The 27,744-nt window shown below is 35.3% G+C and overlaps 1 protein-coding gene across 1 annotated transcript; it reads right to left on the bottom strand.

Moving 5' to 3' along the window:
* Window positions 1–181: 181 nt before the first annotated feature.
* On the bottom strand, window positions 182–26,554 carry col17a1a (collagen, type XVII, alpha 1a). The gene is made up of 53 exons (XM_083522151.1): window positions 26,420–26,554; window positions 25,932–26,005; window positions 25,512–25,553; window positions 24,723–24,911; window positions 23,937–24,365; window positions 23,671–23,718; window positions 23,249–23,296; window positions 22,641–22,688; window positions 22,278–22,412; window positions 21,828–21,923; window positions 21,453–21,521; window positions 20,806–20,880; window positions 18,259–18,312; window positions 18,020–18,175; window positions 16,709–16,789; window positions 16,464–16,505; window positions 15,949–16,080; window positions 15,551–15,820; window positions 15,401–15,451; window positions 15,268–15,294; window positions 12,524–12,550; window positions 12,314–12,376; window positions 11,949–12,053; window positions 11,355–11,417; window positions 11,040–11,129; window positions 10,921–10,956; window positions 10,802–10,837; window positions 10,648–10,710; window positions 10,446–10,481; window positions 10,297–10,368; window positions 10,186–10,212; window positions 10,021–10,056; window positions 9,863–9,898; window positions 9,185–9,268; window positions 9,024–9,059; window positions 8,504–8,587; window positions 8,320–8,391; window positions 8,183–8,224; window positions 7,960–8,022; window positions 7,818–7,859; window positions 7,283–7,324; window positions 7,061–7,159; window positions 6,875–6,922; window positions 6,666–6,785; window positions 6,359–6,463; window positions 6,137–6,247; window positions 5,644–5,739; window positions 4,739–4,879; window positions 3,452–3,565; window positions 2,704–2,829; window positions 2,472–2,549; window positions 412–492; window positions 182–274 (listed from the first exon to the last, which is right to left on the bottom strand). Exons 2-53 carry the CDS (start codon window positions 25,993–25,995, stop codon window positions 225–227), a joined length of 4,380 nt encoding a protein of 1,459 aa, XP_083378277.1. The 5' UTR covers window positions 25,996–26,005; window positions 26,420–26,554; the 3' UTR covers window positions 182–224.
* Between the last annotated feature and the right edge of the window lie 1,190 nt (window positions 26,555–27,744).

The raw sequence follows: 27,744 nt of genomic DNA, 5'->3' as shown, positions 1-27,744 counted from the left end.
TGTGTTTTAAATGAATAAAATGTATGTACATATTTAGATGTCAGGAAATGTAAATTTCTTGACTGTCAGTGAGACACTGCAATTATTTGTGTGCTTTCAGTTCTGCAAGTACTTTGCATTCTATTCTATGTATTTGGTTACTACAAAAAGTTGCAATAATCAAAAATCAATGATGAAACAAACAAATGATGAAATTGATGAAAATTGTTTCTTTGCTTGTCAGACTAAACACCTGTGCTTCTGTTTCTTCTGTAATTCATGTAGACGGATTCTCCTGAAAAAAGATTTTTCAAAAGATGTCATAATGAACCCAGACATTAAATTTTTGAACAGTGCTTCATAGTGACCCACAAGGGCGGGTAACAGTATAAAGAATATTTCAAACACATTTTTTCTTTAATTAGGCAGTACCGTTTTCTCCTTTTTGTCCTCTTGGTCCCTCATTGCCTGGAAGTCCTGGTAGACCAGGGATGCCTTGCTCACCTCTAGGACCTGAACATACCAGAATACAGCAGTTCAATAAATTATTCAGAACAACAGAAAAAAAGGACCACAATAATGTACCTTTATACAATATTTAAATTGTGTATATTTAAGAATAATTAATGTAAATGAATACATTATTCAAAATATATATAAAAATTAATACAAATACAGATAGGAATAGGACAAATACTATTCAGTTGTTTGTGGGACTATGATCGCACAGGACACAAGAAAATAATAGCAAAATAAAGACACATAAAACAAAGTCCATATACATTAAGCAATGCATTTATAGCATTTTGGACTCAGACCCTTAACTGTCTAGTCAGGGTCATAATGATTAAAATGATGGAACTAGTTCGCTTAGATTTTTGGAAAATATAATTATCTTGTCAGAAAAATCACAGTTGCAAACAAAAATACATCTGCTAAATTTGCCAATTGTTTTGCATCAGGGGCATAGTGATAGTTCTAATAGTTTATTTAAAAAACATTTAAAAGACGTCCACTTTGGCTTGGAAATAAATACTTATATTTGGAGCACTAAACATATATAAATACAAATACCAAGGACTAAATAAACTTTCACTGTATTCATATCTGGAATCTTTTATTAATGAGATGCATTTGGCATTTTCCTGCACTTTAAAGTGTATGAATGTAACCAACGTAGGTTGTTTGCAAACAACTGAATCTCTCATTTACAGAAGCTTCATTATTGAGCTAAACTAATGTTGTAACTGTACATAAAATTCATGGTTCGGTCAGTACCTCAGTTTTTAAGTTGCAGTTCAGTACGGTTAGGGGGAAGAAATGCAAATTGTTTGTCGTTTTTTATTAAGGCATTTTATCATTATTATTAACATTTAAACAGTTTACATTAAAAAAATATAATTAAATGCTTGGTTAAATAATATATCAGATAATATATCTTTTATAATATTTTATAAAAATAAAATAGAATAAATCAAATTGATGCAATCCACTTTAATATTTTAATTAAATTGAGTAATCAATTAAATTGCCACAAATTCAATTAATTCAATTTCTCCCGCTTATCCGTGATTCGGGTCGCGGGGGCAGCAGTCTAAGCAGGCCCCTGCCTTCGCACCGTCCCTTACGGTCCCTCCTGGAGGTGGTGAGCCCACAGGAAGGCGGCCCCACGTCACTCCGACGTCATGGACCTTGATATTTCCCTCGTAAGGGACCCCCGGAGCATAGAGGGTTAAGGGCCTTGCTCAAGGGCCCAATAGTAGCAGCTTGGCGATACCGGGGCTTGAACCCCAGACCATCCGATCGGCAACCCAGCGCCTTAACCGCTGGAGCCACCACTCCCCACAAATTAAATTGATTAAATAAAATTAAATAAATAAATAAATAAAATTAAATATTCGTTAGACTTAATTTAGGTAATACAGATGTGTTTGTGTGTTTGTTTAACATTTTATATAACATTTTCTAAAGATATGATCTACTTAAATATTGTACTTATTTTAGCATACTTTATTAAATGTCTTCATTCTTTCTATCCTTTATTCATTCACTCGCTCGATATGTGAAATTGTCAGGATTTTTTCCTTTCAAGGACATAAAACGCAAAAGAATCCACCTTCCTGGACATAATGCGTTAAACAAATCTTATTTCCGATACGAAGTAAGTAGTCACAGTGACACTGCACTAACACTAGTTTTCTTTTATACCTCTGGCATTGTTGTGTAGGTTTTTAAGTTTAAAAATTATAATAATAATATTAAATAATAATTATAAAAATACAGTCAGAGTGCAAGACAGAGACTTAACAAACTTGTGGTCCACCTCTTAATAGGTTCCTGAGGGAACTCAGATTGTAACTATGTTCTGCATGTAAAAAGGTTGCATTCGGTACATGTGTGTGCTGAATCGAAAGCCCAGTATAAATATGTGTACCGTTACACCCCTAAGCTAAACCCAATGTGTTAACTTGTAAACTTGCTGAATTACTAACCTCTTGATCCTTTGGGACCAGGATATCCAACTTCTCCCTTCTGCCCAGGTCTTCCTGGTGGTCCAGCTATGCCGTGGTCTAGAAAAGTGACATGAGTTAGTCATTTAGGGTGAAGAACAAATTTTTCAGTATTTACTTTACAGTTTGTACTTTTAAGTAATACATACAGTACATAAAGTACATACTACACCATGTTTTTTCGTTTATAAAGATAAGTAATGGTAAAATGTACCTTTAATCAATTTAATCATCTCCGTCATGTTGCCATAAGCACTGTATGCATGGCTGATTCCAGGAGGTCCAGGAGGACCAGGAGGCCCTTGGATATCTTTGAGATCCCAAAACAGTAAGCGATGAGCTATAAAAAACCCAGACACATAGTGATTACTCGTCATTCCTATTTACCTCTCAGCATACTTACTGAAAAGATGTGTACAAACACTGAAGACAAGGATATGGTCTTTTTTACACAATTAATGGATCTTTGAAACTACCCTGAATGGGGAACATATACAGTAGACCATGAACAGCATCCTATTTTGCCCTTCCACCACAATAATTCATTCTCAGTAACTGCTTTCTGTCAGGCAGGTTCACAATGGATTTTGAGCCTAACACAGGAACGCTGGCTATGTGGCAGGAATACACACAATAGAAAGCCACTCCTTTATAGATCATCATACACACATTCACAGTGATGCTCTTTTTAACTCACTAGAGCAATTTAGTGCAGTCAAGATCTGGCCAAAAGCTCAGCACTAAATAAGCCCTTAGGCTGAAACACTACAAAATTAGCCAGAAATATGACCATTAAGTGTAATAATAAAAGAATCATGAAATACATGACATTACATAATTTTGGCATGTGACAAAACACTCCAGAAGAAGCAAAATAAACACACTGAAAAAAAAAAAAGTGAAAAAAGAAACTGCCTCTGTAAAATGATTCTTCAGCCTTTTGACAAATTTTGGTAACTTACTTTTGATGTGTTTCACTACTTGTTCTGCAATACTGGGATAGTCTATAGTGTCAACAGGTAATTGTTTGGTCTCTGCATAGCTACGGTTTGGCTCTTCACGGAACACCCTGCCACCTGGAGGAAAACATAGGGCAAGGTAAGGAAACTGTTAAGATCTATTAAATAATATTCACTACAACTTGTGGATAAAAAAAACAAAACAAAAAAATTCATTCAAATATTATCACTATGATTCACAACTCTGCCATAGCCATCTGTAACTGAAGCTCCAAGAGAGCTAAATTGGTTGTGTACTCTGTGTGATTATAGGGCCATTTGTGATTAATAGTCCAGAAACTGTAGCATTGGAATATAGTTTTTAAGCACCAAGAGGATTGCAGTTAAATCTATGGCTATTTAATGTTCTGTGCAGCAACCCAGATGTGTTCAATAATGGTAGACTGATTCATTGATTTTGCCGATTAATCCACACCAATAGTTGATTGCTGGAACCAGTGGTGGAACACAAACCATATACGTGAGTAAATGTTGAGATACACATGGTAAAATATTACTCCAGTAAAAGTAAAAGTGATTTCTTATATATAACTTTCACTTGAGTAAAAGTAAAAAGTATTCACCTTCAAATGTACTTAAGTATCCAAAGTACTATGACTTTTTTTTTGGCTATAATGTTCCAACTATCATTTTTGTTACAATTAATTATATTAATCAGTCAAACACTGATGGATATCTCTTAAAATGATCATGATCACAAAATGTTCTTTTTTAAAAACAAGCGCCAATCAAAACAAGTTTAAAACAGAGCACGTGCTCGACCCTGATTGGTGACTTGCTGCGTGTTTGACCAGTTATGTTTTTATCTACTTATTAATAAACAAGCAATGACTGATTTCACAAAATGTAGTTAAGTAAAGAGTAAGATGTTTGACTTTAAAAGGTAGTGAAGTAAAGTAAAAAGTCTTCCAAAATGGAAATACTTCAGTAAAATACAGATACGTGAAAAAACTTCACAAATTACATTAACTTTGTTACTGTCCATCACTGACCACAGCATCATGTTAATATTATAAACTTCTATCAGAGTTGAGTATAACTCAAAGACACTAACACAAAGGTCAAAACGTCAGAAACAATGAAATGCTTCATGTTCAAACTGACAAATTGTTGGTGCTGTTTTAATATATATATTTTTGCAGTTCTAATTAAGCTTAACTAACCATTTAGCTCATTTCCAGATTATTCTGTAAGTATACTGCATACTGCACTACTATACTGCATACTCACTCTTTAGATATTCCTGCAGTTCTGCACGAATTGGTGCTTGGTTTGCATTTTCAGCATATGACACCAGACCTCCTGTCATTCCAGGAGGTCCCTGAGGTCCAGGGGGCCCCGGAGGACCAGGTGGTCCTCTAAAATCAGCATCTGTAAGCAAAAAAAAAAAAAATAAAAAATATGAAATTCCATTTTAACTTAGTATCAAATCCATGAATTTCTGAAATTATGATTTTGAAGTATGATAAAAATAAATATATAATATGTTCAGTATTTATACACAAAGAAATTTGAATCAGAACTAGAATACTCTATTGATCCCATACGGAAATTGTTTGGTTGCAGTTGCTCACAGTTAAGGAAAAGATCAAGTAAAGATTAAAGTAAAAATAAAAATAAGAAATATAAAATCTATACATATTAAGGTAAATATTAAGAGAAATGAATGTGTAGCAGGATGAAATGGAATTTGTAGCAGCAGTGAAAAACAGATACAGAGAAAAGGTCAGACTACAATAATAGTTATAAAAGTTGCCCATGTAACAAATTATTATTGCACTAAAACTATTGCATAAAATTTTCCAAGGTTAATACCTTTGTGCATTATGTTTGAAAGTATAACTACTTATTGGAGGGTTTTTTCTTTTGTATTTATAAATACAATATATATATAATAAAGGTATCGAATAAAGGTATCTCTTATCTCTTAGGAATCAACAATATATACGTGTGGCATGAAAATCTACAAATATAAAATAAATATAACTATATGTATATTATTTATAACGTATAATATCTATATGGCAATGTCCACCATCTTCACCAGGCACATAAATTATCATTTTTTTTCAAAATATTAGTAGCCTAGTGAACTCCTAGTGATCATAGTAGTGATGATAGTTATGGGCTCTTACTTTGTAGGAAAAGTGGGAGATCGTTGTAGGGTGATCCAGGAAGTCCTGGAGGACCAGGTGGACCTGGGGGTCCGGTTTGTGTCAGCATACCCTGGTCTACAAACAGGCACAGAAATAGAGAAAATGTTATAATAAAAGTGTAGATTTTGTATTGAACATACTGTTACGGCTGTATAAATTACATACTGTAGAAAATGGCAAAACATTTTAAAGGGAATCATTTTAGCGCTCGAAAAGGATATGTCAGTCAAAACTGATCTTTTTTATTAGGTGATCACATTTATAAAGTATGTTATAATCCAATAGATTTGTTAACACAAAAACAGTGTGCAAGGACGATGTGTATTGTTTATGTATCAGTCAAAGTTTTACATATTATTCTCCTTTATTTTTGACAAAAAGCAAAAAGTCCATTTTGGTATTTTTTTTACTCTATAGACAAAAACAGGAGTATTTTAATTTCATTTACAACATTTTACTTACGAAAACATACCATTCATAAGATTGAGGACTCTTCCAGCTACTTCCTGAGGGCTAAGGCCTGGAATACCTGGAGTTCCAGGTGGTCCTGGGGGACCAACCAGATACTGTCTTACCTCCTCCCCTGCATCAAACCGCAAAGAAAGTTTACAATTGTGTTTGACAGATTAAATATATTTATAAAGATTGCTTAAGAATAATATCATTAACTTAATAATTGTTTCTAAAAACTCACTTTGGATATAATTGATTATTCGGTTTGCCAAATCAGCATCAGATATACTTCCAGGTGGTCCAGGGGGCCCAGGAGGACCAGCGAAATATTCCCTAATGCCATCATCTTTATCAAATAGAGCAATACAAGATCAATGCTTGATGTTATTCAGTGGTCAAATTGCAAATAACAAATCTAGACATAAATCTTCTGATTATAGAAATGTAGTTAAAGTCTCTATAACCAAAACAGAAGAGAATAGGGTAAAGCTTCTACCAAATATACATATTTATTCGCAGACAACTGCTACCAAATGAAAGATGCTCACTTCTGAGAAGGTCATTAAGCTGCTGAGAAACATCTGGAGAACCAGAGCCTCCACCAGGAGGTCCAGGAGGCCCAGGAGGTCCAGGTGGACCTGGTGATCCAGGTGAGCTTCTGCCCGCACCTTATACCAGAAAAGCAGAATTACACAAAATAAATATTATATCTACCAACTAAAAGTTCAAAGGGTTCAGCGCAATAATTCCAACCTACCATAAGAATATCCTGGAATGCCAGGGGCTCCTGGAACACCAGCTTCACCTACAAATTAATACATTTTTGAATAGTTAGCACTTTTATCTGAACAGATATAAGAACTATAAGAAGAGACATAGCCATATTTGGCTTTCATGTTATGAATTCCGCATTAGGTTTCATTTGACGTGGACTGTTTTATACCTTTTGAACCTGGTGGCCCTCCAGGGCCTGGTGGTCCTTGTGGGCCTGGTAAGCCATCACGACCTGGGGGTCCACTTGGGCCTTCAGGTCCTGGAAAACCTGGTTTAAATAGAACATAGGAATTTTTTTTTTTTTAATTATTAGTAATATTCAGTATTAATAATATCTATACAGCACATTTGGTTTAAAAAATGTTGAAAATGTAAAAGTTAGATTTCTGACCAACTCCAGGTTCTCCTGGTAGTCCAGGATGGCCAGGCTCTCCTACAACAGAAAGAAATCCAATTGATTAATAAATAATAAGAAATGTTATGAAGTAGAATTCCTAATTCAGAGTGTTATATGAAGTTTAAAATCCACAATTTATAATTAGTTTTCTATTTTTAAGTATAATATTGTATATATGGGTTATAATTATGTTTTTCTAAAAAATAAAAAAAATAATAAAAATCTAAAAACATAATACATCTGAAGCCTTAAGAGCAGCAAGAAGAAAATTGCAGAAAAATATAAATAATACAAACTTCTTATTTATAAGCTTTTACATCTGAAAATATAAATAAATAAATAAATAAATAAATAAATAAATAAATAAATATAAATACATACTATTATATTACTGTTCAATGACTGTAAAACTTTGCTTGTTGTTTTTCATGTGTTAAGAACATTGCATATGTTACACTAATTCTTCTGATTCTTCCATATATTTAAGTATATGGTGCAAAGATGTACATTTTTGAAAAGTATATTTTACCTTGAGGTCCAGGAGGCCCGGGGGGTCCAGCAAAAAAGGTTTCTGTTACAAAGATAAAAAAAATATATCATTATATTAATTGGCACTAGAGTAAGTTCTAATGTTATTTTATGCACAGTAACTGAATAACTAATAAATGTACCTGAATTGGGTACAAAGCTTCCTGGTTCACCTTTTTCCCCAGGTGGTCCAGGAAGACCAACACCTAAAAAAAGACAAATATAGATTAACAAAAAAAGAGAAAAAAATTAAGGTACTTACAGAACAAAATTAAATCAGGCTACTCTTCACTTCTACTCTAACTGTACTAACACTGTACTGGACTTAGAGTTAAATGATCACTGTTGAATCAATATGGAACTTGCCTGGCGCTCCAGGTGGCCCTGGGGGTCCAGTTTTGGCCTCACCTGCAAGAAAAAACCCCAATGAAAATATAATGTTAATATAGTTACTATTTATTTATTTGTTTGTTTGTTTAAAATATCAAAAAAGACCAATTTACCAGGTTTCCCAGGCTCTCCAGGTGTCCCAGGGGGTCCAGGGGGGCCGGGAGGACCAGGAAAACCAGCAGTAGCTATTGAGTCAAATTGACATTAGTTTACAAAACGTACTTTGAAAATATGAAATGTAGAATCTCTCATTGCTGGCATAGAAATAGTATATAGATGAGAAAAGTGATGCCTTACGCTCATATTTAATTCTTTCAACAGATTTAGCAGAAATGCCAGGTTCACCATCATCACCTTTTTCACCCCTTTCTCCTTTGGGTCCTGTAAGAATAGTTTGCATGTCAGTGCAAAGAAATCATGGAGGAAATTGAAATCATTTTGACATAATCTCAGTTTGATTCGTCAAAACAACATTAGCCAACTAATTTTCCTGTTTCTGCACAGTTGCTATTGTTATGACCAAAATGATCTGATCTTTGGTGGTGTGATGCCACAGGCTGTGGTTCAACATACCCCCAGTTTAGAAAGGTACTGAAAGAAGCTGATTTGATAATATATTATTGCAGCATGTCTAACCATACTTTTTTAACCATACTTCCCCTAATTCTTTTTACATTCATACTACAGTTAATCAGTGTACTACTTGTTTTGAAGCTAAAAACCAAACCAAGAAACAAGAATGCATGGATCCTGGTTTTCATTATTGGTACTACAGTGTATTAATTTTCATATCTTTAAATTGCTGAAAACATTTTACCAGCAGGGCCAGGAAGACCAGCAGGGCCAATGGGACCTAAGAAAGAAGAATCTTTTTTTATGATTCCATACCTCAAAATCTTGAATTAGTTATCGGATTTTATTATTCAAAATTTATTAAAATATAAATCTGTCCATTTCAACTATTGTTAAAGCTCTTACCTGATAGTCCAGGGGATCCAGCAGGGCCTGCAGGTCCAGCAGGTCCTGGGGGTCCAGGAATAGCCACAGTGTTGGAAGCAGAGCCTACCAGAGAAAGGTGAGAAAGAAGAGATGAAATGATTAACTAAATAACTATCACAGCTCAGCAAAATCTCAACTACAATTTCCAGTAACAGGGCATACAAACATGGCTGTTATGGAATACATAACCTGCAACACTCATAGTCACTGACCTACTGACTGAGTACACTTGTGTTCAATCTTACACACACACACACACACACACACACACACACACACACACACACACACACACACACACACACACACACACACACACACACACACCAATAAAAAGATAATCGAATTTCATTCACAATGAACTGTATTGCTCTTGCGCTTAACTAACTAACTAACTCTGATCCTAGCTTAACCCCGTTTGCCTTGTTTTGTAACTCACCTGATTTTTGCTGTTTATTTAATAACTATGACTATGACCAAGACTTACATCTTTCAAATTAGTTTTGTCTGTCCTTGGTTTAAAAAATCTTTTTTAACCTGCATTTGCATCTAAGAGTATCATTACCATAAGGAAATTATAGTAATTATTAATTCTAAGATGTAAGAAAGATAGTGTCTTAAAACTGCCTCGATAACCAAGGCTGGAGAAGCTCTCACCTGCAGTGACAACTCTTCCAGGTTCACCTGCTTCACCTGAAAGAAAACAAAAATAGGCGAGGGACTTTTCACAGTGCACTGGAGCACTTTATATTACTCAGATCTACTAATACTATGCAAAAGAATTACATAGAGCAGAAAGTATGCATAGATGTTACCTTTAGACCCTGGCTGACCCGGTGTTCCTGGCAAACCTAGACACAAATGAAAATATCATAACATCAAATTTTAATAATTTAAAATTGGTCTTTTTTTTAAACTACTTTTTTTATTACTAAATTCATTATCAAATATTTTATAACTAATTATAAGGCAAAACCTACCTGGTGGTCCTTGAAGCCCCGGAGTTCCTGATAATATAGACATGAATTAGTTTTTTCGAAAAGGTTTAAGTACTATTAGGCTGAGATCTTTATCCAAGTTAATAGAAGTACCTGGAACACCTGCATCTCCCTGAGGTCCAGCTGGTCCACGTGGACCTGGCAAACCAGATGGTCCTTGGTCCCCTTAAATTGAAATGGAGGCATGTATAACATTCATAACATTCAGGGGGAAAAAAGAGATTAATGGATCTTGAACGTACCACGGTTTCCCTTTGCACCATCTGGTCCAGGGGGACCTGCAAAATGATTTCAGATAAATGCTGTTTTCCAGATAAGACTGTAATACATCTAAAATGCCTAGAAACATTTGTGTGCTGTAGAATTTTTCATTCTGTTTGGTCAGAATGTGTTCTTTAAATACACACTAGTGTTATTGAGTGGTTTGATGCCCCTAGGAGCTACCTGCTGATCCTTTGAGTCCTTTCTCTCCAGGCGGACCGATGGGGCCTGGCTGCCCTGGTTCTCCTGCAAAAGTGGATTATTGAATAAATATTAAATCATGAATTATATCATTTCCAGTGATTTTATCTTTTCAGTTTAAAGACATTTTACATACCAGTGACACCACGAGGTCCTTTCTCTCCTTGATCACCTGTTGTGGGGGACAAAAGAGTTATAATGTGGAAAAATGTATTACCTAGACTTTTAAAATCTGTTAATCAGCTTTGAATTAACCTTTAGCTCCAGGAGGTCCTGCAGGTCCTCTCTCTCCTACAAAGAAATACAGAAATATACTTAAAAGTCTTGAAGAAATATTTCCAATGTAACACACAACATTTAGAACACATAGAAACCTTTTATTCCAGGATCACCAGCATCACCACGGAAGCCTTGAGGACCAGGGGCCCCTGGAATACCAGCAGTACCTGGTGCACCCACTTCACCTGTCATGAGATATATTATACATTACTTTTGTTCATTTAGGATTATTATTACATTTAAAGCACTGACCCATAATTGTTTATACTCAGTAAAAACAATCAATTAAGGGTTGCTAAAACACACACACACACACACACACACACACACACACACACACACACACACACACACACACACACACACACACTCTAATTACCAATTAATATTTTTAAACTTGATGACTTTACCTCTGGGTCCCATAGGTCCAGGTGGTCCTGCAGGTCCAGTTGGTCCAGGTTCTCCAGATGTCCCTGGAACAGGGAAGAGTCAAAACATCTAAAACATCTAAAACACTTACCAAATTGCAGTTAATTTATACAGTTCTGTATTGCATTATAGCCACCAAAAACAGTAATTAAAAGACCAAAAATGAACAAAGATCATAGTAGTAAGAGATAAAAATTCATTCATTCATTCATTTTCTCCCGCTTATCCTTAATTCGGGTCGCGGGGGCAGCAGTATAAGCAGGCCCCCGCCTTCGACTGCTGCCCAATCCTCACAGCACCGTCCCTTACGGTCCCTCCTGCAGGTGGTGAGCCCACGGGAAGGCGGCCCCACGTCGAGATAAAAATTGGTAATTTAAATTATTTTGCTAGGAACTAGCTACTGTAACAGATTTAGTTTTTACAAAGAAAAAAAACGAATAAACATGATGTGGGATTTGAACAGAATGAATTGAGATACAATAGTTTGAGATAAAATGACAAGATAAGATACAATGATTCCCTTCATAAACTTTAACAGTATTTGAGCTATACCAGTATAGTTTTAATGCTCTTACCTTTCTCTCCTTTCTCACCAACTCCAGAAGGCCCTGGTTCTCCTCTAGGTCCTGTTGGCCCCTCACGACCTCTCTGTCCTGGTGGACCATCATGTCCTGGCTCACCTGATTTGCAACACAATACAGTATATAATACAACTCCTTGAACCCCGGAAGACTTTCATTCTTTAGTACTGTTTCTATGTTTGTACATAATATCTACACTTATATATATATATATTTATAAAAAATAAAAAAAATTCCAAAAGCATTTTTCGTGAAACAGGCCTGATATATAAAGGACAAAATAAAACAAGGTCTTTTCTCAAGTACAAGCACTGTACCATACAAGGGTATTCAGCAAAGTTGTATTAGCTGCACCTTACCAGCACCTCCTTTAGGTCCTCTTGTACCTTCTTGACCTGGATGACCAGGAGGACCAGAAGGGCCTGATGGAAAGAGAAATTTTAGTTTATATATATATATATATATATATATATATATATATATATATATATATATATATATATATATATATATATATATATATATAAACCTGCCACTTTGTGTAGATGTGGGAATGAGGGATATCTTACCTGGCACTCCCGGAAATCCTGCATCACCTGAAAAACAATTTGTTCAAATATAGTCATCGTTTGATCAAACATTATTATATACTTTGAATAATAGCCATGGGCAATTTTTTATTTAAGATGACTAGATATACATTAAACATTAGACATAACAAATACAATTTTGTCAGTAAAAACATCATAATACCTTTTTTCCATTTAAATGGCAGCCCAGTATGTACTATATTCAATTTATATCTGTGAAGCTGCTTTGGGACATTGTCCATTGTTAAAAGTGCTTTACAAAAGAAATTGAACTAAATATATCACCTAATAATCTAAAGCCACTCAGTGTGGGTAGGACAAATATTTTTTTTGTGTTTCTTCCAAATGCCACTGTGCATACAAGTTTGAATATAATAAATCAATTACTATTAGCTTGTATTTTTCTTTTTTTTTTACAGAGTTGTGCAACAAACAATTAATTTTAAGTAACATGAGCAAGGTTGGTCACATGCATATGCAATAGTTAGGTTTTATATATATATATATATATATATATATATATATATATATATATATATATATATATATATATATATATATATATATATATATATATATATACAGTGAGGAAAATAAGTATTTGAACACCCTGCTATTTTGCAAGTTCTCCCACTTAGAAATCATGGAGGGGTCTGAAATTGTCATCGTAGGTGCATGTCCACTGTGAGAGACATAATCTAAAGAAAAAAAAAAATCCAGAAATCACAATGTATGATTTTTAAACTATTTATTTGTATGATACAGCTGCAAATAAGTATTTAAACACCTGTCTATCAGCTAGAATTCTGACCCTCAAAGACCTGTTAGTCTGCCTTTAAAATGTCCACCTCCACTACATTTATTATCCTAAATTAGATACACCTGTTTGAGGTCGTTAGCTGCATAAAGACACCTGTCCACCCCATACAATCAGTAAGAATCCAACTACTAACATGGCCAATACCAAAGAGCTGTCCAAAGACACTAGCGACAAAATTGTACACCTCCACAAGGCTGGAAAGGGCTACGGGGTAATTGCCAAGCAGCTTGGTGAAAAAAGGTCCACTGTTGGAGCAATCATTAGAAAATGGAAGAAGCTAAACATGACTGTCAATCTCCCTCGGACTGGGGCTCCATGCAAGATCTCACCTCGTGGAGTCTCAATGATCCTAAGGAAGGTAAGAAATCAGCCCAGAACTACACGGGAGGAGCTGGTCAATGACCTGAAAAGAGCTGGGACCACAGTTTCCAAGGTTACTGTTGGTAATACACTAAGACGTCATGGTTTGAAATCATGCATGGCACGGAAGGTTCCCCTGCTTAAACCAGCACATGTCCAGGCACGTCTTAAGTTTGCCAATGACCATTTGGATGATCCAGAGGAGTCATGGGAGAAAGTCATGTGGTCAGATGAGACCAAAATAGAACTTTTGGGTCATAATTCCACTAAACGTGTTTGGAGGAAGAAGAATGATGAGTACCATCCCAAGAACACCATCCCTACTGTGAAGCATGGGGGTGGTAGCATCATGCTTTGGGGGTGTTTTTCTGCACATGGGACAGGGCGACTGCACTGTATTAAGGAGAGGATGACCGGGGCCATGTATTGCGAGATTTTGGGGAACAACCTCCTTCCCTCAGTTAGAGCATAGAAGATGGGTCGAGGCTGGGTCTTCCAACATGACAATGACCTGAAGCACACAGCCAGGATAATCAAGGAGTGGCTCTGTAAGAAGCATATCAAGGTTCTGGCGTGGCCTAGCCAGTCTCCAGACCTAAACCCAATAGAGAATCTTTGGAGGGAGCTCAAACTCCATGTTTCTCAGCCACAGGTCAGAAACCTGACTGATCTAGAGAAGATCTGTGTGGAGGTGTGGGCCAAAATCCCTCCTGCAGTGTGTGCAAACCTGGTGAAAAACTACAGGAAACGTTTGACCTCTGTAATTGCAAACAAAGGCTACTGTACCAAATATTAACATTGACTTTCTCAGGTGTTCAAATACTTATTTGCAGCTGTATCATACAAATAAATAGTTAAAAAAATCATACATTGTGATTTCTGGATTTTTTTTTTAGATTATGTCTCTCACAGTGGACATGCACCTACGATGACAATTTCAGACCCCTCCATGATTTCTAAGTGGGAGAACTTGCAAAATAGCAGAGTGTTCAAATACTTATTTTCCTCACTGTATATATGTGTGTAGTGCATCCATGGGAAAAGCAACTGAAAGTTTAATTTGGAACTTGATTGTATTGATGTGCAGATATTTTGGGAGATGTTGCTGTCTTCAATTGTATTTTTAGCTATTTTTATGTTTATTTTTAAATATTCTATGTATGGGTTTTTTTTGCTTATTTAAAAAAAATCTGTAAAGTTATATAACAGATATTAAAAATGAAAAAGAAGAAAAAAAGAAAAAAATTTATTTATTTTCTCGTGATCTCGACGTATCAAGTGTTGTTTTCTAATGATCAGGAGTTAATTTTCTTGTAAACTTGACCAAATAAACTTGTTTCCTCGTGATCGGTACTTCATCATGGATAATAACCATAACCATTTGTGGCAGCCAGCACGTAGATCACAAAAAAACAACATTTGTTATGCTGAGATCACAAGAAATAAGAAAATATTATAATGTATGGCCTCTTAGGACTTTGGTACAAAAGTGTTTGTTAGTACTGCGAGAAAAAAGTATTAGACACTGGTAGAAAAACCCTACCTTTAATTCCAGGAGCTCCCTGGTCACCTGAAAAAAAAAATGCATTTTATTAGAATTAGTAGAGTTTTTTATTTTCATCCCATTTTCATGATGCCTGTATATAAAAGTCATTTCAAAGTAAAATAAATCTGACCTTTGACCCCAGGTTCCCCTCTTTCTCCTTTCAGTGAGGAGGCCAGTGTAGCTACATGAACAATTAATATGAACATAAATAAACAGCTTACTAATATCACAGGTTTCTATCAAACATACAAATAAACAGCCATTTAAAGAACCCTGGTACCTCTGATGCTCTCTGACTGTAATTCAGAATGGACGAGTTGTTTTATGGTCTTCTGCAGAGTGGCTGGGTCGGGCTGCACTGGGTCAGACCCTAGTTGTATGGTGTTTTCTGTTCGTGTTATAGGGGTGCGTTCATATTGTACAGTATCCAGTGGATCTAAAATGTTCACAGAGGATGGCGCTGACAGGCGGCTATTGTGAGCAGAGGATATGGTGCTCCCACCGCCATCCAAACGATCCACACGAGCCTTTAGGTTCTTTAATTCTTCAGCTGGAGCCAATGCAAAACACACACACACACACACACACACACACACAGAACAGAAACAGGTTATGAACTGCCACAGCTACTCAGTTTGAGAGTCATGAACATCTAAAGAATAATTTTTGCTGTCTTACCCAGAGCGATGAGTCCAGCGAGAAGACCCAGCAGTAAGAGCAATCCCAGCAGCAATCCAAGCAGCCATTTCCACCATGTGCAACAGGAGCAGAATCCCATCCCACCTACTTCAGATTCATCTTTGCGAATCTCTACAACACAAAAATGCACATTAATTTTTAAATAATCTGAAAACTAAAATTTCCATTGAATTAGGTAAAAAATGCATTTTTTGTTTGATTACAATTTTTTATTGTTATAATGTAGTCAATTTGTAAAATAAAGAAATCAGAACCATGTGAAAACTTTGGTCATAAAGTGGAGCAAAAGTGAAAATTACTGTAGATAAGAGGAGTGTAAACATTTAACATATACACAGCTGACAATAAGAAAATTTTACCTACAAAAAATGTAATTGGATTGATGTAATATAGGGTTTTTACTATTAATTTTCATGCCTTCATTAATTTTAGTAGCTGCATTATGCTGGTCAATGTCTAACAATAGAACTTTGCAGCTAATGTGAGTAAAATACCTGCGTATGTGGATTTGTCCTTTGTTGAGGTAACCTTGATGCCTGCAAAAGCCAAAAAATTATAATTTTTTCAAAATGATGCTGAAAGGTTTTTGTAAAAAAATAAATAATTATATATATATATATATATATATATATATATATATATATATATATATATATATATATATATATATATATATATATATATATATATAATTTTATTAATTTTTTTATTTTTTATTTATTTATAATAATGTATATACCATTTCCAATTGTAGCTGTTTCTATGGTTCCAGAGATCATTTTTTTCTCCCTTTTCAGCGAGTCATCTGAAAATGTGGCTGCTGTAATGATAAATAAAAAAGGTTGTTTTAACACTTTTTAACAGAGGTTTGTTCTCGGTTCACTGGATTTTCAAACACTTTTAAAGAGAACCGAATCAGCACTTAGTTTGGAGATATTTGAGAATGGTTAGCTTTCAGCATAAGTTACGGGGTTTTCTATCACACAATGTGATATTCAAAATGGCTGCTTTTGCTGGACCATATATGTGATGGACAGTTGAGTCAATGCCTGCAATTGTCCAAATTTAAAAGATGGACTATGTTACAAATCTATTATCAAACACCCACAGACCCAACAATGCAAAGGTATGGACACAAAGACAACTGAGCCCCATTATTGTTGTATTGATCTAAAGATCAGGGTTTTATGGCCAAGCTTCTACTCTTGGGGCATTTGAGCAAGGCTCTTAACCCTTAGTGCTCCAGGGGTGCTGTAACATGACTGACCCTGTGCTTTAAACCCAGCTTCCTACAACACTAAGATATGTGAAGAAATAGCGATTTCTCTAGGGGATTAATAAAATATTCTAAATAAAAAAGGCATACAAAATATATTAATGTAAAGAAAACTGGTTTCTTTTTCACGTCTGAGTTCAGTTCTGACACGTGTGAAAGCACCTCAGACCTATAAAGTGTATAAATTGTGTTTTTGAACTGTTTAATATCTATTTGCTCAAACAATATCTTTTTCTGAAGGATTTGACAGTACAAGTGTGAAGGTACTCTATTATCCATGGACTCCTCTCCGTCTTTTATATAGACACAGTAGAAACCAAACGCTACTCATACGCTGTACAAATTGCATTTTAATTACAACAAGCAAAACATCTAAACCAGAAATATGCTATTTGGCTCAGCAAGTCAGTCTTCAGCAGATCATTTTAGTAAATCTGCTTTTACAGACGTTTTCAAGTTCGCACATGTTTGTACACACTCAAATCTTTAGTAACTTGAGTCCTGAGTGACACAAGTCATTTATTGCATTTATTAACTAAACGCCTTTAACCAAAATAGTTTATCAGAGAATCAGCTGTCAATCATAGACAGAAACATTTAAAGGCTTTCCGTGTTTCTTTCTAAAAGTAGAATAACTTTCTTCTATAATTGTTTTACTGTATATTCAGCCTAAAATATAATGAATATTTACCCTGAGTATTCATCTCAGATCTACATAGTGAAGAGATGTTCAGTGATAGTGTAATATTAGCATTCATATTTTTTGCTTCTTACTCAGTCCACTGGTGGAAGTGAACGTTTTTCCAGTGTCTTTCGACATAATCAGCCTCTCGCTTTCTTTCTTTACTGGAACGTTGTCTTTCTCCAGCAACATGAACTTGTAATCCTTAACAAACACATCGTCGGTGGTCACAGGGCTGCTTGGGGCGACTAAAATATGAACGCAAGAGAATCAGTAGGCGGACAGTGATTTAGTTACTTCACATTCCTGAAGAAATATCATCCTGTTTTACCTGTAGCAGCTGTGGAAGCTGTAGTGCTCACAATGTTCTTCTGAACTCCGTAAACTGCGAGAAAACAAGAAACAATCATGCACTCAATTTGTATTAAATACATAATAATCATGTTTAGTAATATTGATGCTCTGGAACGTTCTGCCCAATGTGACTGCACAGGGTTTAAGATGTTGAGCTTCTGATCAGAATCACTGCTGGGCCCCTTGAGCAAGGCCCTCAACACTCAGCTGCTCAGTTAAATATATGAGATACTTGGAAGTCACTTTGAATAAAAACAGCTGCTAAATGCTGCAAGTGTAAATACTGTATAGACTGAATTTTGGCAAATGGTCTAAAAAAAAAAGAAGGAAAATCTAATTTCTGAATATTTGTACATTATACATTAATAACTTGATTTTAGGAAACTGTCAATACTATCAATAGTCGATAATTATGTTCATTATGATCATAATCATGTAGTTTTAAGCTGCATTTTATGCTTTAAGTCTAATCTTTTCACAATATATGTTAATGTCCTTATATCGGGAAAAGTCACACAATGATCACACTGTGGATATGTTGTCGTATGTTGTAAAAAAATAAAAAATTAAATTAGCAATTGATTTAAATTGAAATAGAATAGCCTTTATTTGTCACATATTTATTGTTTTTTTTAAACAATGACTATTCTGTGACTATAAACAGTGAGTAAACTAATATATAGTTTATATAATTCATTCATTTTCTCCTGCTTATCCGTAATTCGGGTCGCGGGGGCAGCAGTCTAAGCAGGCCCCCGCCTTCGACTGCTGCCCAATCCTCACAGCACCGTCCCTTACGGTCCCTCCTGCAGGTGGTGAGCCCAGGGGAAGGCTGCCCCATGTCACTCCAACGTCACGGACCTTGATATTTCCCTCGTAAGGGACCCCCGGAGCATAGAGGGTTAAGGGCCTTGTTCAAGGGCCCAAGAGTGGCAGCTTGGCGATACCGGGGCTTGAACCCCAGACCTTCCGATCGGCAACCCAGCGCCTTAACCGCTGGAGCCACCACTCCCCCCCTAGTTTATATAATATTATATAATATTAATAGTGTATTGTTAATAACAATAAATCAGATGACTGCCATCAAAATCTGCATCCAGGTCATTATTATCAGGTCATGTATTACTTTTTTTTTCCATCTCTTCATTTTCCTCTGCATATTGATATTTGCACATGCAAAAGACAAACCTGTGTCAGTTCAGGAAAGACTGACGTTTTCAGAACTCATTTTTTAATTTAAAAGCATATCCAAATGTTTAAAATCGTCCCACATGTTCACAGCTTTCATCGGATTTCATTCGATTTCACAGTTTCTACAATATACATATAAAGCTTTCAATTTAGTGAATTCTCCAGTTTATAGTCATTTTGATGGTCTAGTCCGCTTTCGTTGCATTCATCTAACACGCCTACTAAAATCTATTTAAAACAATTCATGAGCCCTTAATGAGTTTATTACTCCAGGTAAAAGTATTTACTTTCCACCTCCACACTGCAGTGATGTCTAATAATAAATCAGGATGGACTGTGTTTACTTTTCTATATTCTCTAATTGTTTGCACATTATAATGCATTTATTCATAATTGCTCTATTCCCATTCAGTTTACTCAGCCAGCAGTTGATTATATAGTCCAGTTAATCCTGATGCAGTCCCTTTTGTTAATATTGGTTTCCACTTTGTTTAGTCTATTTAAACATATATAGGACCCTATTGTGTATTTTTTTTTAATGAAGGTCTGATTATAAAGTATTATATATAAAGTATTGACTTGAGAATGAGACTCCTGCACTGAAACACAATATAACAGGGTATTGCAGGGTCGGTGTCATTTGTTAAAATATTTGTAATCTTTTAATTTCGTCTCACAGCATTTTCTAGAGTGGCTGGTACTTTTTTTTATTCACTAAACTTGAATAATTCCAACCTGGTTTTCGAAAAGAAATTGTCTGGAATCACACTGCAATCGACCAGCAACAGACTTTTTCTTCACTCTATCAGCAAAAGTGAGAATGTCTTTTTTTTTCTCTCTTCTATGGCTATAAACAGTGATTAGACTATTATAATATTATTAGTGTATTGTTAATAATAAGCTCCACACTTCTTGGGAGATGTTTTACTAGATTTTGGGGTGTCTTGTGGGAGATTTGTGTTCATTTAGCCATAAGGGCATTTGTAAAGTCAGGTATTGATGCAGAAGGTCTTGGGTGCAGTCTGAGTTCAGAATGCAAAAAGGTTGAGCTAAGAGTTCTATAGCAGGTCAATCAAGATCTTCCCCTCGTAAACCACATTTTCATATTCTTTAATCTTTACGAGTCTCTGGAACTGCATGCGGGACTACTTATATATTTTTTTTACGTATAGCATGGGACCAAGTTACAAATTTCCCATCATTTGTGGTCACACATAAAAGACACTGACTTCCCTGATGACAGCAAACAAACCAGCTCTTAAGACTGAAATGCAATGCAACACGTCAGTTACGCTCAAGAGAAATATTACTATTCACTGTCCACTCCACTCACCCGGAGCCACACTGAACCCGTTTGCCGTGACTGCCAATCCGCCACCACCAGCCAAGTTATTCTGCATCCCATATACTGAAAAAAACAATATCAAGTAGGAATCATGTTAATTATTCATCATGAGTAAAGTTTGTCTGCTCTCTGTTTGAGCACACATAATTTAAATGTTTTATATACCAGAAGACAATAAATTTGAGACATAAGATTACAGCATTTATCAGCATGCAGTGCTTCCACATCACAACCTCACAGTGTATCCATTACTACTTTATAAAGACCTTTATATTTATTTTATTGTTATGATTCATTTATAATGTAATTACATTTTTGCTTTTAACACTGTGCTACTGTAATTAAGCCTCTGGAGTAAATCCAGTGATCTGACTATCTAACAAGCTACCTACCTACCTGCCTATCAAGATAGATTCATTTTTATTAGTGATAATTAATCAGTTGTAATAAAGCATCACATGTGTATAACAATTTTCTTTAAGTTTCAAGGTTTATTGCACAACAAATGATGACCCAAAAACCTGTGTTAACTTTAGTCTGCGTTTTGGTTTTTGTATCCCATTGAGTTTAATACTTAAAACTGTAAAATAGTGTGTGTAAAAACATAAAAGGTGTAAAATATTTGTGACAGAGACCTGCATTCCCAGCAGAAAGGCCACTGCTTATGGCTGAGGAGTTCATGGTCATGTTGTTCTGCAGTCCCACTACAAATCACACCAAAACCAATAAGTGCACCAGTGACACAAAACAAGCAGCTGGTTCAATGGAATTGGATTTAAAAAAATTATTTCTTCATATCGATCATTTTATATTAGTATAGAAATAAGTATAGTATATCTTTAGTGTATTGTATTTAAAAAAAAAAAAGACAAAATGTTCAATAATAGTTGATGGAACATTTAGAAATCGCAAAATGACAATGTCTTCAGCAGCAAAGTTCAAATAAAAGAAAAGAGAAAGAAAGAATGCTTCAGTTAAGAAATTCATTACACACAGCTACACACTCTCACCGTTGTGTTGCAGTGTGGACCCGGGGCTAAGGTTGTTGGGGTTGGTGTGATAGCCATATGTACTGTATGCAGACTCCAGGATAGAGCTGTCATAACCTGACATAAATATATATTACAGACAAATTAGTGACTTGAACTGTGATAGAAGTCTCAATGCCTACATGTGAAATCATTTCACAGTTTGCATCAGTAATATGCTTCTTTAACTAACAGGACAATTACTGCACTATGTCACTTTCAGTCATGGGCCAATGAGTATTGTCTACTCTGTGTAGTCTCTAGTATCATGTCTGTATTAGTCAATGTCTTGTTAAACCCAGCACTCCTGTGCAGTGTCTGTATGCTAAATTTAAAGTAGAAAATGAACGAATCACTCTTTGACACTACTCATTCTTCTGAAACACATTAAATACGACCCATCACTAGACTGTGCATGAGTGTGTGTGTTACCTGAGTGGCTCTCTATGCGTGTGTCCACGCTTGCTTTTTTAGGAATGGGCAGGGTATTTGTGGGAGAACGAGGAGGACTGCTGCTACTGGAGCGACTTCCTTTAAGGAGTTTCTTCACATCATCCAGTTCAGTCCCTAATTAAATGCACACAATCACATATACACACAGAAACAGAAAGAGAGACACACATCCATCTGTTAACACCATTAAGGTTTATGACTGATTAAGAGCAGGTCAGAAGGTGATGCCTGTGGTTTAGATTGACTTATGACTTAAATGACATTAAATGAATGGTAAAGTGTGATTAGAAGTGTGGTTAGTACAATCCAAACATTTCAGTTATTTACAAGGCTTTTACTGACATCTAGTGGACGGAGAGGCACTCTGCAGTCGAACTCTGATCTCGCTCTCTGAAAGGACAAAAATCTAATTATGTTTTTATTACTTCAGAATTCGTTCATCATTCATTTTAATTTCTTCAACAACTGATATGCAGTGATCAGGCATAACTTTATGACCACTGACCGGTGAAGTGAATATCACTGATTATCTCTTCATCATGGCACCTGTTACTGAGTGGTACATATTAGGCAGCATGTGGACTTTTTGTCCTCAAATTTGACGTGTTAGAAGCCGAAAAAATGGGCAATTTGACAAATTTGCGATGGTTAGACGTGTCAGAGCATCTCCAAAACTGCAGCTCTTGTGGGATGTTCCTGGTCAGCAGTGGTCAGAATCTATCAAAAGTGCTCCAAAGAAGGAACAGTGTTAAACCAGCAACAGGTTCATGGGCAGCCAAGGGAGCGAAGGCTCTCCAGTGTGGTCCGATCCAACAGATGAGCTTCTGTAGCTCAAATTGCTGAGGAAAGTTAAAGCTGTTAATACTTGATGAGTCAGGACTGTTTTGGCAAGTGGCCATAAATTTATGCCTGATCAATGTATATATTCAATTATATTACACTCTTTATACCTCTTGTCTGGGTGCGTCCTCTGGTCGCTGCACTTGCTGCTGCTGCTGCTGCTGTAGGGAAAATAATTATAATCCAGTCTTTGAATTGGCACAAACGTTCTAAAATATTTGTTAAAATGCTTTGAATATTTTTTTTTATTATGGTATTATATATACAATTAGTTATCATAGTAATAATAATTCATATGTTTAACAAGATTTAAAAGATTCAAACCTTTTTAGAATATGTAAAAAAACTTTTAAGGTATTTACTCTTCATTTATTTGCTCAGCTACGTATTTGTGTGTTTAAACCGAAACAAAAATACAAAAAAAGCCATTTCTATTTTTATATTTTACAACACTAATTTAATTCTTATTTCTATTTTTCTTTTCTCTTCTTTTACTAATTCTTATTATTATTCAGCTTGAAAACACACTGACCGTACTCTTTCCTAGTATATTCAGGAGAGGAGTTGCCACTGGAGCTTCCTAAAAAAAATTTGTTAATTATTGAAGTTAAAATATACAGCATAAATTTAGATTATTATTTATAGTCTGCATGTTTTCTTATATAAAAAATATGATGAAACTGATACACAGTCACAATAATCACAATCATTATTTCTTTCTTTTTCTCACTCTAACAATGCATCGTTTAGACCAGTACAGAAAAAGCTAATGGTCAGATGTCACAAGCTGTAAGTCACCTTCATATCCTGCAGTGCGCAGAGTCAGGCTGCTTTTCCTCTGTGTGACTGGGGAGTAGCTAGCACTCTTCATGGCACTTGTTGCAGAAGAGGAGGTGTATTTAGTAGATCCTCCTCCCATTGACATAGAGGTGGGCAAAGTCCCTCCTCCAGAAGACATGGTCAACAAATGAACCCCGCCCCCTGATAGATTCATTGAACCGAGCGAATGACTTCCTAAGTCACCAGAAGAGCTGGACACAAACTGAGAGGAGGTACGGGACTCGAAAGTGCTTGCAGAACCTCCGCCTGCTCCTGAAGGAACTCCAGCTGTAATGATGGATGAGGTTAAACCAGACGCTCCCAAACCTCCAGCAGCTCCACTTGAAGATGAAGTGACAGAGGAGCCACTGCTCACAACTTGCACCGCACTGCTACTTGAGCCACCTACTGAGAATGATAAAGGACAAACTCATAAATAGTATAAAGTGTAAGAATGTGGAAGGATGTTCATGAAGGTTACTGTTGTTGAACAAGAATAAGTTCAAATGTTACAAACTAATTGTCTGGGTAATAATTTTGATGATACTAAGACTACAATATCAGGCTTATAGTTATTGGTCATTTTGAGAGTCTGTGTTTTGAGTAGAAACAGAACACAGAGGCAGGTGGGCTACTACTGTTTTGGGCTCTTCTTCTGTTCTTGTTTCTGTTCCCGTTCTGACTGGCTTAAACTATAAAATCAGCAAACTTTTTTTTTTTTTTCAATTTTAATTACCAACTGTAAAAAAATGAAGTATTGCTTACAGGATATGACATTACTGCTACTCCCTCCAACTCCTCCAACTCCCCCTCCTCCTCCTCCGCTACACTGTGTGATGATCCTTCTCTCCACCAGCACTGTTCCTCCAGAAGCAGAACTAGAACCAGAACCAGAACCAGAGCTAGAGGTAGATGTGAGCACCCGCTGTGTGCTCACTGAACTACTGCTGCCCTCTTGGGATTCACACACACACACACACACACACACACACACACACACACACACACACACACACACACACACACACACACTCAACAAATTGCTAAAATGCACTTCGCATGCTGGTCCAATACTGTTTCTAACTCACATACTCATCAACTTCCTATTATAGATACAAGAATAATGGACACTTAGAATCATTAAAATTCATGAAATAAAAAAAGTATTCATCACATACAATACAATTAATTTACTTGCTAATATGTTTGCAAGTCAAGTAAATAAATACTGAAGATTAAACTAAATGCATTTGCCTGGGCTTGCAAGAAACAATAAGTTGAAACTGTTGTATGAGATTTTATGTAGAAATATAATCTAAAAATAATATTTGAGCAATAAAGTTATGATTTATATTTATAAAAAATGAAGTTTTTTGTTTAGTTTTGCTTCAATTCAACATTCACATTGGCTCTTTGAAGCTAATAAAGTACTGTAACAGCACATATTATAATGGCAGATATTTCCCTGAGCAGCTGCTAGAGAGAATTCTTATGACTGTGTTGTTGAAAACAGGGTAAGAAGAGCTGGAGAAATGATTAATAATTTACACTTACTTGGAGGAAGGGATGTCAGTCTTGTTGTGGTGGTTACACTCTCTGTAAATGTGCAGAATATAAAATATATAAAATAATATAATTATATATATATATATACATACTAAAATATACTTTTTACAATATTAACCCAATGTATCATGATTAACGGCATATATAATTATATATATATGAATATATATATATAATTCATATAATATGTTCATTATGGTACATGTGCACAAACAATATTTCATTCAGAAATTGTTGTCACTCTGAGCTAAACTTCCACAATAAAGAAAAAAGCTTCAAAGATGTTAAAGACTAAACAGTTATTAGATAATTCTATAATTCTAATAAACGCATTTATGCTGTTCTTTCCAATTTACAGTTAAGTTTTCTCATATATTAATAAATGAGCTTTGTTTTTTTCCCCCTTACCTTTCCCAGAAACACCTGATCCTCCCTCTGCATTCAAAATCTTGCTTGTGATTAAATTGTCCATTCCATGTTCACTATTTTAAGAGCAAAACAAAGAAGAGCTGATCAGAGATTGTCCAAATTTTCACCAATTCAAAGAATCAATGAATGATCACTATTACAAACAATAACACAGTCTCCAGTTTTAATCTTACTGTGATGAAATCAAATCTCTGAATATGAATGCTGAAAAGGTTTTAAACAGTTTCATATGACAGATGATGGAATTATAAAATCTATGCACAAACTGGAGAACTAAATGCTTTTTTAATTATTATGCATGATATTACCTTATATTTGTTCCTCCTTAAAATCTCAATTTAATAAAAAATGTTTTTATTGTAGCACTGAAATTTATTTTATACACTACACTGCACCAAGTTTTGTAAAGTGATAATTCACAATAAAATGTCAATTTGTTTCTATGTTTTTTAAAAGCATACACTCACCACTCTTGATAGGCACAAACTCCATCCTGGAGAGCTCTAACCCGCCTGAGCTACACTTGATCAAGTAAAGTAATCAAAGCCTTACACACCCTATGAAGAAATTTTAGCTATGGCATCAATCGTCCTTGATACGCGTTTTAAATACTGCAGGTTTCAACACGACTCGTCTCCTCGAGGCAGCATCTATATGAAACCTTACACACGAATGATCTTTTTTTTTTTTATTCTAAAGGTATTTTTTGTGTCAAATGTTGTAGATTATATAAAAATGATTTCAATTGATTTCAAACAAAACTGTATTTAGGTAATAATTTGCAGTCTATCCCGACAAAAAGACAACACAGTCTTTTTAAAGTTATAATAAAAACAAAGTTACAACAAAAGTAGGTATAGTTGTAGTTGTAGTTGTAGTTATAGTATGACGTTTATAGGACAAAAAACTTTTATCTAAGACTAATAATAAGTCACGAGCTGTCGAGCCCAAATGTCCAATTACGTCTTGCTGGATCTCCTGGCATTTGAAATAATACAACAAGTAGACAATTGACAAATGATAGATTTTTATAGTTTTATATAGTTTTATAAATGCTGCAGCAAGCTAAATGTTTTTCAGGGTTTGCATGTGAAACACTCATAGGATCTGCTACAAATGAGTTTAAAAACAGTTCAAGGCAAAACTGCAGAGCCGCCGTTGTAACTGTTGAGCTAAAACTGTTGCTATTTCAATTGTTATTATTAAAATAGTACTATTGTATTGATAGAGGTCAATGATGTAAACGAATGTTATTGTATTGTTTATCACGATGATTAAAAACCATATAAAAATCATGTAATAAATCTTTTAAACAATAACTAATGCCTGATTATGGAAGGAATAATGCACTTACTTATTCCTTAATGAAAACCTTTTGTTGTATAAAACAAAAAAGGGGGTTTCAGGGAATTGTTTTTGAAATATATGTATTTGGCAAACTTCTTACATTCCTGCTGCAGATTTTTACGAGGAAAAAGTGGAGGAAAAAAACAAATGATGTGGACCATCAATCAGGAGCAGGAAACATTTCTATTTGTTGATTTTAAAGGTTCATACTCTTGTACCAGCGTTCACACACACTAACATGTGGACATGACTTGGGTTAGTGTGAGCACAGTGTATTATTTATCTGAATTTGTATAGAATTTTAAAGCATAACCTCCGGCGAATTTTCTGATTATATCTCCAAACATGGCCAAGCAGCTGTGTATCAGCATTTTTAGATCTACTTTGCTAAAGCGACTTACAATTATCTCATTTATACAATTAAGCAGATGAAGGTTAATTTCCT

This window comes from Silurus aristotelis (genome assembly GCF_946808225.1).
Source record: "Silurus aristotelis genome assembly, chromosome: 20".
NCBI lineage: Eukaryota > Metazoa > Chordata > Actinopteri > Siluriformes > Siluridae > Silurus > Silurus aristotelis.
This window is presented reverse-complemented; position numbering and strand designations above follow the sequence as displayed.

Excerpts from the sequence above, each read along its gene's own strand:
- col17a1a (XM_083522151.1), bottom strand. The coding sequence starts at position 25,995 with ATGGACAATTTAATCACAAGCAAGATTTTGAATGCAGAGGGAGGATCA. Across the intron at positions 23,297-23,670 it reads ATATACTAGGAAAGAGTACG|CAGCAGCAGCAGCAAGTGCA; the intron begins GTCAGTGTGTTT and ends TCCCTACAGCAG. Across the intron at positions 9,060-9,184 it reads TGGATCCCCTGGACTATCAG|GTCCCATTGGCCCTGCTGGT; the intron begins GTAAGAGCTTTA and ends CTTCTTTCTTAG.